The sequence below is a fragment of the Apteryx mantelli genome, chromosome 25 (genome assembly GCF_036417845.1).
Source record: "Apteryx mantelli isolate bAptMan1 chromosome 25, bAptMan1.hap1, whole genome shotgun sequence".
Classification (NCBI taxonomy): domain Eukaryota; kingdom Metazoa; phylum Chordata; class Aves; order Apterygiformes; family Apterygidae; genus Apteryx; species Apteryx mantelli.
This window is the reverse complement of record NC_090002.1, coordinates 5,465,714-5,480,991: the sequence shown is the minus strand read 5'-3', so window position 1 is coordinate 5,480,991 and position 15,278 is coordinate 5,465,714. Positions and strand designations below refer to the sequence as shown.

The 15,278-nt window shown below is 54.5% G+C and overlaps 1 protein-coding gene across 1 annotated transcript; it reads left to right on the top strand.

Annotated features, from left to right (window-relative positions):
- Positions 1-1,793: 1,793 nt before the first annotated feature.
- Positions 1,794-12,062, top strand: MYBPH (myosin binding protein H). The gene is made up of 9 exons (XM_067310427.1): positions 1,794-2,028; positions 2,307-2,441; positions 4,583-4,750; positions 7,581-7,669; positions 9,205-9,400; positions 9,757-9,896; positions 10,065-10,224; positions 11,277-11,413; positions 11,853-12,062. The coding sequence occupies exons 1-9, from the start codon at positions 1,794-1,796 to the stop codon at positions 12,060-12,062; spliced, it is 1,470 nt and encodes a 489-aa protein (XP_067166528.1).
- The last annotated feature ends 3,216 nt before the right edge of the window (positions 12,063-15,278 follow it).

The following is a 15,278-nucleotide window of genomic DNA, read 5'->3' as shown; positions in this document are numbered from 1 at the left end:
TGTCCCTCGGAGCACTGTGCCTCTTCTTGGGATGTTGACATCCCGTTTAACATTAACCTGGCCATGAGATTTTGCTTTTTCTTCTCTTCCTCCCCTTCCTGGGTTGCCACAACTCTCCCCACCCCTTGTTAGCAAAGCTCAATCCTTTGGCCCTGTTGGAGCACGTAGCTTCATACTCTGGCTCTCTCAGAGTTATTGCTTGACCTTGATGCCCCTGTTTGGAGGTGCTTTCTTGGGACCACAAAGCAATGAGCCCTTGGAGCAAAGCCCAGGAGAGCTGGCCTGCTTTGCTCCTTCATAGCAGCATCACTGGAAGCAGGCACGTAGCTGGGGAACAGGAGAAAACGCTCTGTCAACCTGAATTTGAGGAAGGTTAAGGAATTAGATCATAGGTTACAGAGACATGCACAGCATGACAAGTGAGGGAGCATGGACAGGTGGGGGCCGAGGAGGGATATGTCTTGTAAGGCTAATGGGGCTTCCCTGGGCCAGTGTAGGACGTCAGGGTGAATCTGAGTTTGGGGGCTGGCAGAAGGGTGGCTGGAAATGAGTCCTGGGGTGACCTGACCCCATGGACAGGTAGCTGTTCCTGCTTTGCACATGCAGGACCAGGCTGGAGGATATGGAGCAGGGCTGGCCCATGACTAAGCTTCTCCAGGAGCATGAGTCAGCAGAGCTGGTGTACATGTGCAGCGGGTGTCTGGGAGGGGTCTGTGTTGAAGATTGGAAGGCATTGCTGTGGTGCAACCCATTGCATCAAGGTTGAGGGGCTATGGTGAGGACATGGGGGACAGGTGGGTCTGCAGTTGAGTTAGTAGTTAGGGAGCACCTGGGGAGCCTGGGATTCAGGTAGAGCTAGGGGAGGACCTGGGGGGCAGAGGTCTGGACAAGGTCCTGAGCAACCTGCTCTAGCTGGCACTGCTTTGAGCAAGGGGGTTGAACTAGGTGATATCCAGGGGTTCCTTCCAACCCCAGAGATGCTGCAATTCCATTGGTCTGGGGTTGAGGTAGAGGCCAGAGGAGGACATGAGGGGCAGAGGGGTCTGGGGTTGCAATAGGGGCTAGGGGAGGACTTGGGGGTGCAGGTGGGATTGGGGGTCAATGCAGGATTCATGGGGAGGACCTGGGTGTAGGGGAAGTCTGGGGTCAGTGGAGGGGGCTGGAGAAAGGCATGGAGGGGGGGAAATCTGGAGTCAATGGAGAGGTTGGGGAGGACTGGGGGGTTCGGGGTGGCTGGCATAGTGGCAGTGAGTGTGGGAGTCAGGAAGCCCTTAGCTAGAGGTTGGTCCTGGGCACAGGAGCCGTCAGCCATGTCCCCAGGGAAAGGTGACCTGGCCCTGGTCTGCCTGGTCCCGTGCGGGGTGTGTGTGTGTGGGGGGGGGGGGGGGGGCAGAGCCATATGGTCCGTCCCCATGGGAGGGGGTAGGGGTGTGCTGCTGAATATGCAGGTCCTGGGTGGCTATTCCTGGAGGCCTCCGCCTGCGCAAGCAGATTGGTTTGCAGGGAGGTGACAAGTGCCAGCCGAAGCCTATAAAAAATCTTCCAGCTCCTGTCCTGGCTCAGTGACCTGGTTCCCCCCTCCCAGCACAGCCAACCCAGAGCGGAGACCGTCAGTCCGGAGCAGAGACCCCAGACCTAGAGTAGAGACGCCTGGTCCAGAGCGAGGACACCAGATTTGGAGTCGAGATCCCAGGTCCAGAGGAGAGATCATTAGTCTGGACTAGGGACCCCAACCCAGACTAGAGATCTGAGGACAGAAATACCCCCTTCTCCAGCCCCCAGGCTTTGCAGCAATGACTGGCAAAACCACAGCTCCAGCCGCAGACCCAGCTCCAGTGGCCCCGAAGGAAGAACCAGCTCCGGCCCCGGAGCAGCCCCCTGCCAAGGAGCAGCCCACAGCCCCCACGGGTGAGCCAGCTTCCATCCCAACGGCAGAAGCAACTCCAGCCCCTGAAGAAGGTTCCCCGGCTCCCCCAGCTGAACCCCAAGTCTCGGCTGCTGAACCCGAGCCTGAGGAGCCTAAAGCAGGTGAGGAGGGGGATAGAAATCAAGGTGGGGGGAGTCTTCAAGGCTGGGAGGGCATATGCAGGGGCATTGGGGGTAGGGAGAGAGACGGTGGGGTGCTGTTGTAGAGGAGAAGGATGCCGGGATGAAGTTGGCAGGGATATATTTGGAGTGGGAGAGGGTTGGGGGATTAGGCAGGAAGGGGTGACAGGGGCCCGCAGAAGGCTGAAGACCAGCCTGGCGGTTGTGTGATTGCCCTAAGACCCTGGGAGCCTGCCCTCACTGCTGTTGGTTTGTTACAGAGCCCCCCAGCCCCCCCTTGTCCTTGGCTGTGGAAGAAGTGAGTGAAAATTCGGTTACGCTGACCTGGAAAGCCCCGGAGCAGACTGGCCGCTTGGGCCTGGATGGATACGTGGTGGAGTTCTGCAAAGATGGAAGTAGGCTTGGGCTTTCCTGCCTCGTAAGCATGAAGAGCTGGTGCATTATTGTGGAGGGCAGGGGACAGCCCCACGAGGGCAGTTTACCCTGGGATGGAGCTGTGTGTAATCCCACCGTGCATTTCTCGGGCATGATTTCCCTTTCTTTGCCCAGACAAGTTGATTTCAAATGGTCATTTCTTTTCTTGGAGGAGAGCTATGAAGAGCAGAGCGCTACCTTTAGTGTGGGGCTGGACTGTGGGGGTTCTACACCACTGATGTGTCCAGCATAGAGGGTGGGGGAGAGACACTGGCATGCTCACGGGTGATGGTCTCTGATAAACTCCAGCTGCCCACAGAGCTGGGGTTGGGGTGGTGATTCAAGACCTCAGGAGGAAAAAGATGCGATTCTCCCATGTTTGCCCAAAGAGAAACACAGAGGGGATGGGGGTAAGGTGGGAGAAAGAGGGAAGAATAGGCCCTGCTGGGTAATGCAAGAGCGACTGGCAGGCAGAAGTAGTGGGTGAGCCCTGCGCTGTGGAGATGGGGACTCAAGATGCCTGGAAGAAGGAGAGCTGCAGGCTGCTAGAGGATGGAGGTAGGCTGGTGGGTAGCAGTAATTATCTGTGGTTCTTCACTGGCATTGCTTGTTGGTGGAATGAGGTAGGTGAATGAGACTTGACTTTTTTGGGGGGGGCACTTTTGTGAAGTCCAGCCTGGCTTTGGGGTGAGAGACACCCACCTTGTGAAGTTGTGGAGGAGGGATCTGCAAGGTGAGGCTAGGGCTGGTGGGCTGGGTGTGTGGGTGCTGGGTGAGGCTGGAACAGTTTGACAGACCCAAGTGCTTGGTAGGTCTTGGGAACATGAGCCATGATCCTTAGCTGTTTGCTTGTAGCAGGCATGATCAACACTTGCTTGGCCGTGGGAGGCTTTCACCATGGGGGTTGATGGGTTTGGGAGGTAACCACATATGGACTCTGTGTGAGGAGGCCATTGCATGGGAAAAGGAAAGATGCAGCCCTTCCTGGAGGGAGCTGGCTGACAGCAACTCAAAGGTCACAGTTTTGGATGCTCTCCTAGCTTGCTTTGGGTTTGGCTGGGTGACAAGAGAGTACTAGTCATTCAGTGATGACCACATGGGCTCCATAGCTGCTGAATTTGGGCTGCTGCAAATCTGGCCCTGGTTGGCTAAAATATGGTGAGGTTTGTCTGAGGGGAGGGTTGGTTTCCTTGGTTTGAGTAATGCAGGTGGGGAAGGGGCAGAGGAGCTGGTGGGACTTGGCTGGTCTGCTGGCATTCGACAGGAAAAACTTCAGATTGAAGGTGTGGATAGTGGCCTAGCAAACCCTGGCACACATGGGTTGCTCTGGTTGCCTGCATGGGTCACCTAGTCCTGTGGTGACTGCATTGTCCATTTTTTAGCTGAGAAACCTTAAGAGGCTCAGCAGAGGTTGCAAGACCTTGTTGGCTGATGTGGGACAACTCCTGTGTCTTGGCTGTGGGGTGAGTTTGAGACACCCTCTCTAAGCAAGGGAAGCTGCTTGGGAGCTGGGGAGCATGGTGAACCCCTAAGAGTCTGGGTCAGCAGGAGAAGCAGATTGGCTTGTTGGGTGATAAGACAACTTTTGTGAACTCCAAAAATGCACTTGGATGATCATTAGAGACCATGAGAGCTGTTCTTGTTCTGCAGACCTGCTGGTCTGACCCTTGCAAATCCCTTTTGCAGACTGGCTGGTGGGATGGAGAGACCAGCTCTGGTCTTGTTTGCTGGTGAGTACAGGCTTACTGGCAGCTAATGGTGGCTCTGTGAGCCCTGTTTGTTGGTTTAATCCATTTTTTTTACTTGCAGATAGCATGCTACTCAAAAGTAGTTGATGAATATTTTAATGGAGGAAAGTTCAGGATCTGCCAGTGTTTGGTACCCCGCAGTCCTTGACAGGGCTGGGTGTCTGGCCTCCAGGACGATGTGGGATCGCATCCAATCCCTGGTGGCCAGCCTCACTTCTAAAATGCCTTTTTCTGCTGGTGCCTTGAATCACTTGGTCTTTGCAGGGAAGTTGTTTTGGATTTCACCTCCTGAAGCTTGATCCAGGTGTATGGGGGGTGTGCATGTGTGTGACCAGCCATATTGTGCCTGAAGTGCTCTTTTGTTTTCGTTCTAGGTACAGACTGGATCGCTGTGAACCAGGAGCCTTTTCTTTCCATGCGGTACGCAATCCAGAACCTTGGCTCAGGAGAGAAGATCCATGTCCGTGTGAAGGCAGTGAACGCCAATGGAGCCAGTGTCCCAGCCACCTTGGAGCAGCCAGTCCTCATCAAGGAGATCCTCCGTAAGTAGTGCTCCTGCCATGCAGGATCCAGATTGTACCACTTGAACCGCCCCCCCCCCCACCTTCACTCTGCCCACTTGCATGTGACAATCCAGCCTTTGACTTCCTCATTATTCTCAATAACTGGGTCCAATTCCCTTGGGGTGGGATGGAGCAGCTTCATGACCTCAAGACTATACATCTATCTTTTAAACAGCAAGGCTTTAGGGATGAAGGGTTGCAACCAAAATGCTCTTAGACCTGTGGTCTGGGAGAGCAGACCCATGTTTTCCCATTCCACTGCAAGAACTCAGAAATAGTTGCATGCTCAGCACATCTTCTGTCCTCTCCTTGGGCATGCTTACATCTTTAACACGATCACATACGTGTCGGGTGGTTGGGCCAGAGGCAGCCTTGTTTATTTAGATGAGGAAAGTTGACCTGATTGTCTAGAGCATGGGAACTTTAATCATGCCGAACTCGCTAATAAATAACTTGCTCCCATGCTTAGCAAGACTTGCATTCCTCCTTGAGTGCTGCGAACATGCTGAGGCTGATATGTGATTGCAAGGCTGGTTTTCATTTATTCAAGGGCAAATACAGACTTATTTTCCTGTTCTGTGGAACTATTAATGTGCAAGTTTTTCTATTACTCAAAGAATGCAGCGGATTTCTCAGCTGCTTAAAAATAGTAATAATATTAAAAATTATTCTGGGAACCATCAGCCTTTAATAGAAGAAGACCTGGAGAAAGCTTTCAGCCTCTGGAAAGAGGCTCTGGAGGGTCCATCCTTGGACTCTGCTCAGAAGAGATGAACCCGGCTAGGTAGTTAGTGTGTCTGCTGCCCTGTCCAAACTCCCACTCTGCCTAGCAAGGCTGACTCCTTTGGTGATTTAAGCAGAAATGTCAGTGGAAGAAAGTTTTGTCTGACAGCTAGTATCTCTCTCTCAGCCATACTCACCTCCAGGTCTCAAAGGCATTGTTATTTTCATTGTGGGGCTGAGGAAACTGAGTCATGGGGGGACTACGGCAGGGTGCCAAACGCACAGCTCAGGTCTCCCGCTTCTAGACCCAGGGAGCACCCGCTAAGCTGAACTACCCCTCCGGGCTGCCTGAGGTTGGTCCCAGCTGTTTGCACTGTTTGAGAGGCATAAAAATCAGGGACCTGAAAGACCCATGCAAAACTTGCTCTTATTCCACACTAAGTGACTGAGTTTTTTTTGTTTTGTTTTAATCTTTTGCTAACTGAAACTCTTAATCAGCAAATGGCACTTACCTAGTTCTGCATTTCACTTGAAATACATCCGCGCATGTAATATCTGGCTTTGCTGAGAAACAAATTGCCCCTCAGTGCCTCGCTAGCACCCTGCAGCAACCCCACTGGCACCGATGTGCGTCAGACACGCACGTCCATCCCTCTCCACCCCGTCTGTAACCTTCTGGTTTTCACATGTTATTAAGAAACACATTTTATACCTCCCAACAGATCATTTATACTTTTACAAGGGGAGCAGCAGGGATTTTAAATAGCAACAATACAGAAGGCAGACAGATTGAAAACAGGTGGCATGAGAGAAGGCAAGTGGATTTGGGAGGTGGAGAGAGGGAGAAAACAGCCATGCTTTCAGCACGGGAGTCAGATTTTTCAGGGAAATGGGGCAGGAAAAATGCCTTCCCACACGCGGCAATGCTTCACTTGGGACACTGGTCTTGGCCAGCACTCTGCAGCTAAGCAAGGCACGTGTGTGCAGGAACTGGGGAAAATACTCATGAATTAACATTCCTCCTTGGAGGCCAGGTTCCTCTGCTCCGCTCAGACTGATAAGACCAAGTGTCCGCATCAATGTATGGATTCCTGGAGTGAATAGCAGTGTGCGTGGAGGAGAGACCGTCTCAGCTGTCGACGGGGCCATCTGGGACCGTTGGGCATCTCTCTGCCCTCCCCAGCCCATGCCTGCGTTTTACTCACAGCTGTTTCGGCATCACTCACTTCTGGTTTAATTCTGGCCATCGCCCACCCCCTCCTCATGCCATCCCTCCCCAGAGCTAAGCTCCGGCACGTTTAATCTGGGCAGAGACACACGATTCTTTTATGAGGGACTCACGTAAACCCGATGCCTCCCCAGAAGGACTGCTAAGCAGAGCAGAGCCGGTAGGGTTACACGGCTGCTATTTTCACCCTGGGAAGGAGAGAGAAGCTCCATCAGCATTCTCTGGTGGTTTTTTTGGCTTATCTTTGTTATGTTCCCTTGGGGACGTTAGCCCTCATTTTCCAGCCTGGGGCTTTCACAGCTCTGCTCTGAGGAATCGTGCGCCACCTCAGCCTCTTGGCTGCCTTGACCACACAGCTAAGGAGGAGGCCTGGTGAGCCTTGTCCTTGATGGAAATTGGATTGTGTGTCTTAGAAAGATCTGCTTTTTGAGTTGGGAGGAAGTATTTCCCAACGAGGAGATGCTGTCCTCAGCTTCAGTACCATGAGGGCCATGCTGTGGTTGCGCTGCTGTGATGCCTCTTCCAGTTAAGCCCATGTGGGTCACCATGGACTGGCTATAACAAAGGGGGTGAATGGTCCATTGGGGTGGTGTCATTGGGTTGATTCCCATGGTCAAGGACAAATGGGGACATAATTTTGGGCTTCTGGTGAAGGGGTCGGCTGGCAGGGCCCTGCAGGGAAGCACGGTCTGGGAGACAAGAGGGAAGAGGTGGCTGTGTTTCTGGGCTGGATGTCCTGATGGCCAAGCAGGGGGAAGCGTGAGGTGGGTCAGCCTGTGTGGGATCTCTCAGGCTGCAAGAGATTTCCCAGAGCCGCATGATGACGCTGGCCCTGCGGCATGACTTCTGCTCCCCCAGAGCTCCCGAGGATCCGCGTGCCCCGTCACCTGCGGCAGACTCATGTCAGGCGCGTTGGGGATGCAGTGAACCTGATGATCCCTTTCCAGGTAGGTGGGCGATGGTCCCCATAGAGGTGCATGCTTGGGTGACCATTTTCTGCCTGTCGCAGGGGAGGGATGGAGGGGACTGTGCCTGGATGGAGGCTGTGAGAGCAGAAGGGGCCACTTGCCCCCTGCGTATCCCTGTCCAGCCCCTGGGCTGAGTGAGTCAGAAGGAGTGGTCTGGGGGCTGCTGGCACCGCAGTGCCCGGTGATGGGCTGAGCTGGGAGCCAGGGCTGACCTCTTCCACCCTCTGTTTTGCCGATTCCCATTGTGACAAGTCCCAGCTCCTCCACGCTTGATTCTGTAGGTGACCCTGGGGCGAGGGGGTTTACTCTCCCCATATCTCCCGTGGGGAAAGCACACTAGGGGCACAGGCTACATCATCTGGGCCCCTCCGTTAGCCAAAGCAGGGTGACCCCTGAATCTTCCCTCATGGCTGTTGGTGGGCACAGGAGAGCATGTGCACCTCCCTGTGCCTCAGGAGAGGTGGCTGCCTTCCCTTGGGATTTAATCCCTCAGACTGTTTCGCTGCAGGTTGATTTTTGCAGTGTTTTTTTCTAGCTAGCATGAGGTGCCTGGGGCCAGCTGTGGTCTGGCTTCTCCTCTCCCCCCAGCTCATGTGGGCTGCAGGGTGGCAGCCATGCAGGAGCCAGGGTGCAAACCCCTCTCTTGTTCCTGCCCAGTGCCCATCTCTGCTCACGCAGGGTCAATACTGATGGTGTTGGCAATAGGAAAACCTCAAAAGAACGAAGACATGGGCTAAATAATGCTGCAGTTTCAGCTGATGAGCCCCGCTCAGCTCATATTCCTCTGGTTCAGCCTTGCAGGGGTCTGGCCACACGCTGCTGGACCCTGCAGCATGATGGTTGGGCTCCCCTCAGAGAGAACAGCTGCGTTTGGAGCAGGGCAGCCCCAGCTTCTGAATGATGGGGAGAGAGAAGCTGGTGCTGGTGGGTCAAACTGGAGTTCATCTGCTTGGCTGATTTATTGCACATTCTCTGGAGAAGCCCCAAAGTGTTTCCACCACAGCATCTGGGGTTGAACAGCTCCAGCTCTGAAACACCCAGGTATAGAGCAAGGGAAAGGAAGCGAGAGGCAGAAAGCTGCCACTACAATGAGGGATGTGTCTATGCCATGTCTGGCTGGCAGTTGGGAGGCAGCGCTGGTCAAGCTCCAGGCATGAATCGCCCCTGGACACCGAACACAAGCCCCTACTGCCAGACTTGAACCTGGGCTCAGAGCCTGGGCAGTGTGAGCTCAGGTCTGCAAAGCCCTGGGCAGGCAGAGGTGGGCTTACTCTGGGGCATCTTCAGAGACCAGCGCAAGAGCATCAGCCCTGGAGCCTGACAGCTTCCCTGCAGTGGGGCCTGCAGGGATCAGCTGTAGTTTCTTCCTGGGGGACTGTGGGATGAGAGAGGCTCCACCGTGCCACAACTGTCTGGGCAAAGTTGGGTGGCTCTGCTCACCCATCTTTCTAGCAGGACTGGTTGGGACCATGCTCTTGAGCAGCTCCTAACCTGCCTGCTCTGGGTTGTTCCAGGGAAAGCCACAACCCCAGGTGATCTGGACCAAGGATGGCCAGCCCCTAGATACCAAGCGCATCAACATCCGCAGTGGGGAGAAGGACACAATCTTTTTCATCCGTGAGGCACAACGCAGTGACTCTGGCAAGTACCAGCTCACCATTCGAATAAATGGAGCAGAGGACAAAGCCACCGTGGAGATCCAAGTGATTGGTAAGATGGGGGATGGGGCCCTGCAAGGTCACTCCTGTTTGCCTATGGTGACATGTCCTGGGGTCTCATTTCTGGGGGCAGCTCCTGTCCTGGGTGGGAAGGGACAGGGCCAGCAACAGGGCAGGGGACTGTGGGGTCACTCTTCCAGTGTCTGGAGGACTTTGGTGCTGATTTGCTCTGGCTGGGGATGCAGGGTTTCTGCTAGTCCATGTCCTTGTGCAGAACTCAGCTTCTTGTCCCTTGCGTGTTGCAATAGGACAAGAAGAGAGTAGAAGCAGGGCACAGGGGATGGTCAAGGTGCAGAATTTGGGGGGGAGCAAATTAGGATGCCACCCTGTGAGGGTTTGTAATTGCAGAGCCACCAGGCCCCCCCCAGAACTTGAAGCTGGTGGATGTGTGGGGCTTTAATGTGGCCCTGGAGTGGACTCCCCCAGCAGACAATGGGAACTCCGAGATCAAAGGCTACGTGGTGCAGAAGTCAGACAAGAAGAGCGGGGTGAGTCTGGGCACTCCTGGGAATCACAGCACCAAGTGCCCTGGTGCTGGCAGTGCCCTGATGGGCTTTGCAGTGGGAAGGGGAGGCATGAGTTGCTGTTGTCTCCCCATCACCTTCTTCTTTCTTTGGACAGTCTGGCTTTCCTTACCGCTCTCCCTTTCCTCCCAGAAATGGTTCACGGTGCTGGAGCGCTGCACTCGCACCAGCTGCACCATCTCCGACCTCATCATGGGCAATACCTATTCCTTCCGGGTGTTTGCGGAGAATGCCAGTGGGCTGAGCGAGAAAGCAGCCGTCACCTCCAGCTCAGCCCACATCAAAAAGACAAGTGAGGACAGGGACCTGACTCTGGGAGGGGTGGTGGGAAGTGTCCTGTCCCCCTTTGGACTGGTCAGGGACTTCCAGAGCCCTTGGCATTGTCAGCAGTAATGCTGCCATGCTGGTCCCCAGGATGAGCCCTGTGGGAATGAGGCAGTGCATTCCTGGGGCAGAGGTACAGAAGTCCCCTGTCTTTCCTCTGCACCTCCTTTCACTTTTGGGGAAGGCTGGTGCCATGGCCAGACTCCTGGGAGGGGTCAGGACATGAACATCCTGGAGCCCAGTCCATGGACTGGTCAACCCCACTTGCAGGAGGACCCAAATGGGTCATGGGGTCCCTGGCACCACGTTTGCTTCCTACTGGATGGGAGTCTGGGGGGCAGAGTGTGGGGCTGGCCTGGGCAGGGGAGATGCCCCAAGACTGGAGTAGGAGGCAAGGATTCAGACCTAGACTACCTTCCCCCCTTTCTCCAGGGTGAGGTTGAAGCAGGAGTAAGAAAGGGTGAGGAACAGCCCCAGCTTTGCCCCACCACTCAAGGCAAGTAGAGGAAGAGACCCTTGCAATGGTCCATCTCAGAACCATGGCTCAAATCCAGCATCCCTCAGCCCTGCTCTCCCCCCATCTATTTCCGTCCTGCTCCCTGGTAACATGTAGTGAGTTGGGAACCTTGGCCACCCTGCAGAGCCTGCATCCAGCTCCTGTTTCTGTCCACTGTATTTTGTGGGTGGAGTAGGAGACTGAGAGCTGTCTGGTCTGGATGTCACCTGCCGCACAAAGCATGCATCCCACAGTTGGTTTAAAGATGGGTATCCTCCCATTGCAAGGACCCTGTACTGTCCCCACCAGCACTAATGTGGCATGGTTGGATGAGAATGTATTTTTAGACAGGGCTGGTGAGAGCTGAAGACGAGGTCCTGGAGTTGGGCTAGGTGCTGTTTGGCTTATTCTGTGAGGGAGCAGAAATATTTTGGGGTACCCTGGGCTGAGTTCCCCTGACCAGGCAGTTAGTCAACCCAGGAGACCCAGCTCTGCTGCAGCCAGCTGTTGCCCTAATTTCCTAGAAACTGTTTACCAGCCTGAGAAGATCCCCCAGCGAGACATGATGGAGCCTCCAAAGTTCACCCAGCCCCTGACAGACCGAACCACCACCCGGGGCTACAGCACACACCTCTTCTGCTCTGTCCGGGGCTTCCCCCAGGTAAGTAGCTGGATCTCTCCTCCACGAACGACATCGTCTATGCATGTGGAGAGTCACCGGCTGGGTTTTGCAAAGTGACTGGAGATGCTGGGTGATGGCTGCTGATGTTGGGTTAGGGTTTGACTGTGGTTAAGGGGTTGCAGCTGCCCTCTGACACAAATCGGAGCGAGTCAGGTCCTGCACAGTGGAAGCGAGAGTCTGGCTTCACTTCTAGCCATGTTGTTTCCTCCTGCACTGGGGAAGAAGTGTGGGGCAGTGGTTAGAGCTCAGGACCGGAAGATTTGGCCCTTCACATTGCCCCTCACTATGGATCCTACTGCAGCCACCAGCTTCAGGCAGGGCCTGGACAAGGCAAGGAACAACTTTGGGAGGTGGCTGTGTTTTGGGGTTTATTTGTCTGTCTGCCTCAGAATGAATGAAAAACCCTGCTGCCTTCCAGCCCAAAATCATCTGGATGAAAAATCAGATGGAAATACGGGAAGACCCCAAGTACATAGCGATGATTGAGCAGGGCGTCTGCTCCCTGGAAATCCGCAAGCCCAGCCCTTTTGATGGGGGCGTCTACACCTGCAAAGCTGTGAACCCCTTAGGGGAAGCCTCGGTAGACTGCAAACTTGATGTGAAAGGTAAGAAGGGCTGGGGAAACTGAGGAGCAGGTCCAGGAATCTCCCTGCCTGCCTTTCACTGTTCTCCCTTTTGCAGAGACATGGTTTGTCCCTGTTTTATATCGAGAGTCCAGATGATGGAGGAGTCTCAGGGCTCTGGGCAACCCTGTAGAGCTGGATCTTTGGGCTTCTTGGTTTATGGTCTTGCAGCATGCCTTGGTCCTGAAATCCCCTTCTCTTTTATGGCCAAAAAGTAGGGAGGAAACCAGAAACTGCAGAGTTAAAGGACCAGAGATGCTGGTGAAGGCCAGGACAGTCATCTGCACTTCACTGAATCCACCAAGACTGTGCTGTGCCCCAAGTCACCTGCAAGCCATGTGTATGGGGGCTGTGCCAAAACTGCCCCAAAGCCAAGAAGTGCCTGCCTCATGGCCAGGACAGCTGGCTTGAGAGGGACAGTCCCAACACCTTGTCTAAGATGGCAAGGTGACCATCCACAGCTGTTCAGAGGGGCTGGATGACACAGGAGGCTGGTGTCCCTTGCCTGGCTGGTGCTGGTGTGCACGACAACCAGGGAAGATCCCACTGGGCTCTTTCATTTCAGGAGGTCCTGTCTATTCCAGCAGCCTGTGGGTGCTGTGTCCCTCACTGTCCTTGTCTGTAGTGCCAGGACAGCTGGAGGACAGACAAGGAAAGGTCCTAAGCCCTCACCACCCCGCAGCATGACCAACAAGCACCACATCCGTCAGTTGTGTGAACGTCTAAATCTGTTTGTAGATGGATTTTTCTTGTGACTGCAAACCGTATCTGCCAAACCTGGACTGGGTCATATCCCTGTTCCACAGCATCCTGGGCTGACCGTTTGGGGTTAATTCCTCCTTTGTGTCCCCTCCACTTCCCATATCCTTCCCCAGTGAGAGTCGGGGATACACTGATCACCTTGCTGCAAAATGTCTGTGTTTCCAGGACAAACTCCCTTCTGGCACCCTGTGCACCTTCACTACAGCCCTGACACTGTGGTGATGGGCTCAAGGGTGCTGGAAAGGATTTGTGCCTGGCTCCCCCAGGTCATCCTCAGTGTCTGGAAGGAGGAAATACCACATGGAGACCCCAGTCGGGTTCCCTCCTGCAGGGATCCCGCAGCTTTTCAGTGTTTCCCTAATACCATCTCCTTAAGCCGGGTGTTGTAGCTGCCACATTAAATGTCCCCGGGCAGAACTATCAATGGCAAAGAGCCATGGCTTGGCTGGGTGACTGACCTGCTCCACTCACAGCCAGGTTGCCCTGATTTATGTCTTGGGGTCCTGCCCAGACTTTCCAGCTCACATTTCCCTGCTTCAGCAGAGTATCCAGGCCAGTCCTGTGTGAAGGTGCCCTGCTTGCTTTACCTACTCCTCAGACACCTCTTTTGTGCCCTGCAGACCCACCTGAGGATGCAGGAGGTTGCATGCCAACCCCCACTTGCTGCATCAATGTTTCTCAAGTCAGTGTCATTAGACGTGTTATTTTTTATTGCTTCTGCTGTGGCTTCCCAGCACACAGGACAGGTTGTGTCTTGGGACAACTATCTCCTGCGCATGCAGGGTTGTGATGTGGCTGATGTCTAGCACCCTCAGTCCCTGCTGAAGCCACAGTGATTTCCAGCATGTCACGGGGTCCATGTTTGACTTTGCAACAGCTGGTGCCAGGGCTTCCAGCTGGTGTGGTGAGCAACGACCCAGCCAGCCCTGGCCACGCTACCCTGCAGGCAGGGCTGTAAGTGCAGCCATGTGGGCAGCACAACAAAGTCAGCAAGGAGGCTGAGGGCAGCTTGTTTTTTCACTGGGGACATAAGGCTCTTGGGAATTGCCCAGACTGAGGTTCAGACTGGGACTGGGGGGTCTTGGAGACAAACTGGCTGGGAGCAGGCAATGATGATAGAGTACATGGCCACTCAGAGGATGTGTGCATGGGGGTGGTGTGTGTAGGTGCATGTTGGTGTGTGCACACGAGCAGATTTGTCATGCCCTGGCTCACTTTTAGAAGGGGAGTGGGGTGAGGGGAGTTCAGGGGTTTATCATCTGCTGTGCTTTCCCACAGTGCCCCAATGAGGATAATTCAGAGAATGAGATGAAGAGTGAGGTAGGTCTCGGTTGTAGCTGCGAGATGGAGGGAGGATGGATTAGTCCATCAGGGACGGAGCGTATTGAGTGTCCTGGATTAGCCCTTGTCAGCTGCTGACAGGCCCAGCCAAGGGCTGCCTTGACCAACAGCTGGAGATGTGCTGGTGGGGTGGGATGCTTCAGGGCCTGAGACAAACCTGCCCCTTTTCAAGATGAAGGGAGGGTAGTAATTGTGGTCAGGAGAAGGAGATGTATGGGGAGACTGGTGGGCCTGGCAGGCACCTGGGCAGCGGGATTGCAGGGGGACAGAGCCTGGGGTTTGCAGACAGAGGCTGGAGACATAGGGTGGCAGGAATTAATGGGGGGCAAGTGCTGGAACTGGGGGCAGGTAAAAAGGAGTGCAGGGTGGGTCTGGTGGAAAAACAGAGCTAAAGACTGGACCTGAACTTTGTGGGGTGGGAGAGGACAGAGAAGCTGGGCCAGGCTTTTCTTGTGTTGGAGACATGGCTGGGACCAGATTTTCCATCTGATCCCAGACCACCAGTCTGCTGGCCCATGGGTGGCAGCAGTGCCCTTGTCGGGACTCAAGTCTCATTCCTTTTTGCTATAGGTGGATGCTGCAGCTCACAGCCCAGTCGCCGTTTGGTATTGTAGCACGAGGAGATGCTCCCGGCCATCGTCTCTGTGGCCTGCAGGCCTGCCCCCTCCCTGGCAGTGCCCCTGGGTGGTCTGTGTGTCCACCCTGCCATGACACATTCCTCTCTGGACGTGTCCTTAGCTGTGACAATAAATCCATTGGAGGAGATGCTGGTCCTCATTAAAAACACTGTCCTGTCTGTTGTGGGTTTAGCATGGGGGGGCTGGAATGGGGTGGGAGGACACAGCTGTTGGGGGTGCTGTAGGCTCATGATAGCATCCCACTGAACCATGGGTGGAGGGGACAGTTTTCAGACTGGGGAAGAAAGGTCTTGCTTTGGAAAATGCGTATGAAGATGGCTAAACCAGAGGCAGTTCAACCAGGAGGAGGAAGAGGAAAAGTTTCTTGCTGGAGCTAGGCAATGCTTCTGGCTGGGGGGAAAAAATAGCAACATCAAAAGGTCTCATGTTGATGTTCCCTCATCAAAGCAGAATATCTTCATCCTCATCACGATGAAAGGA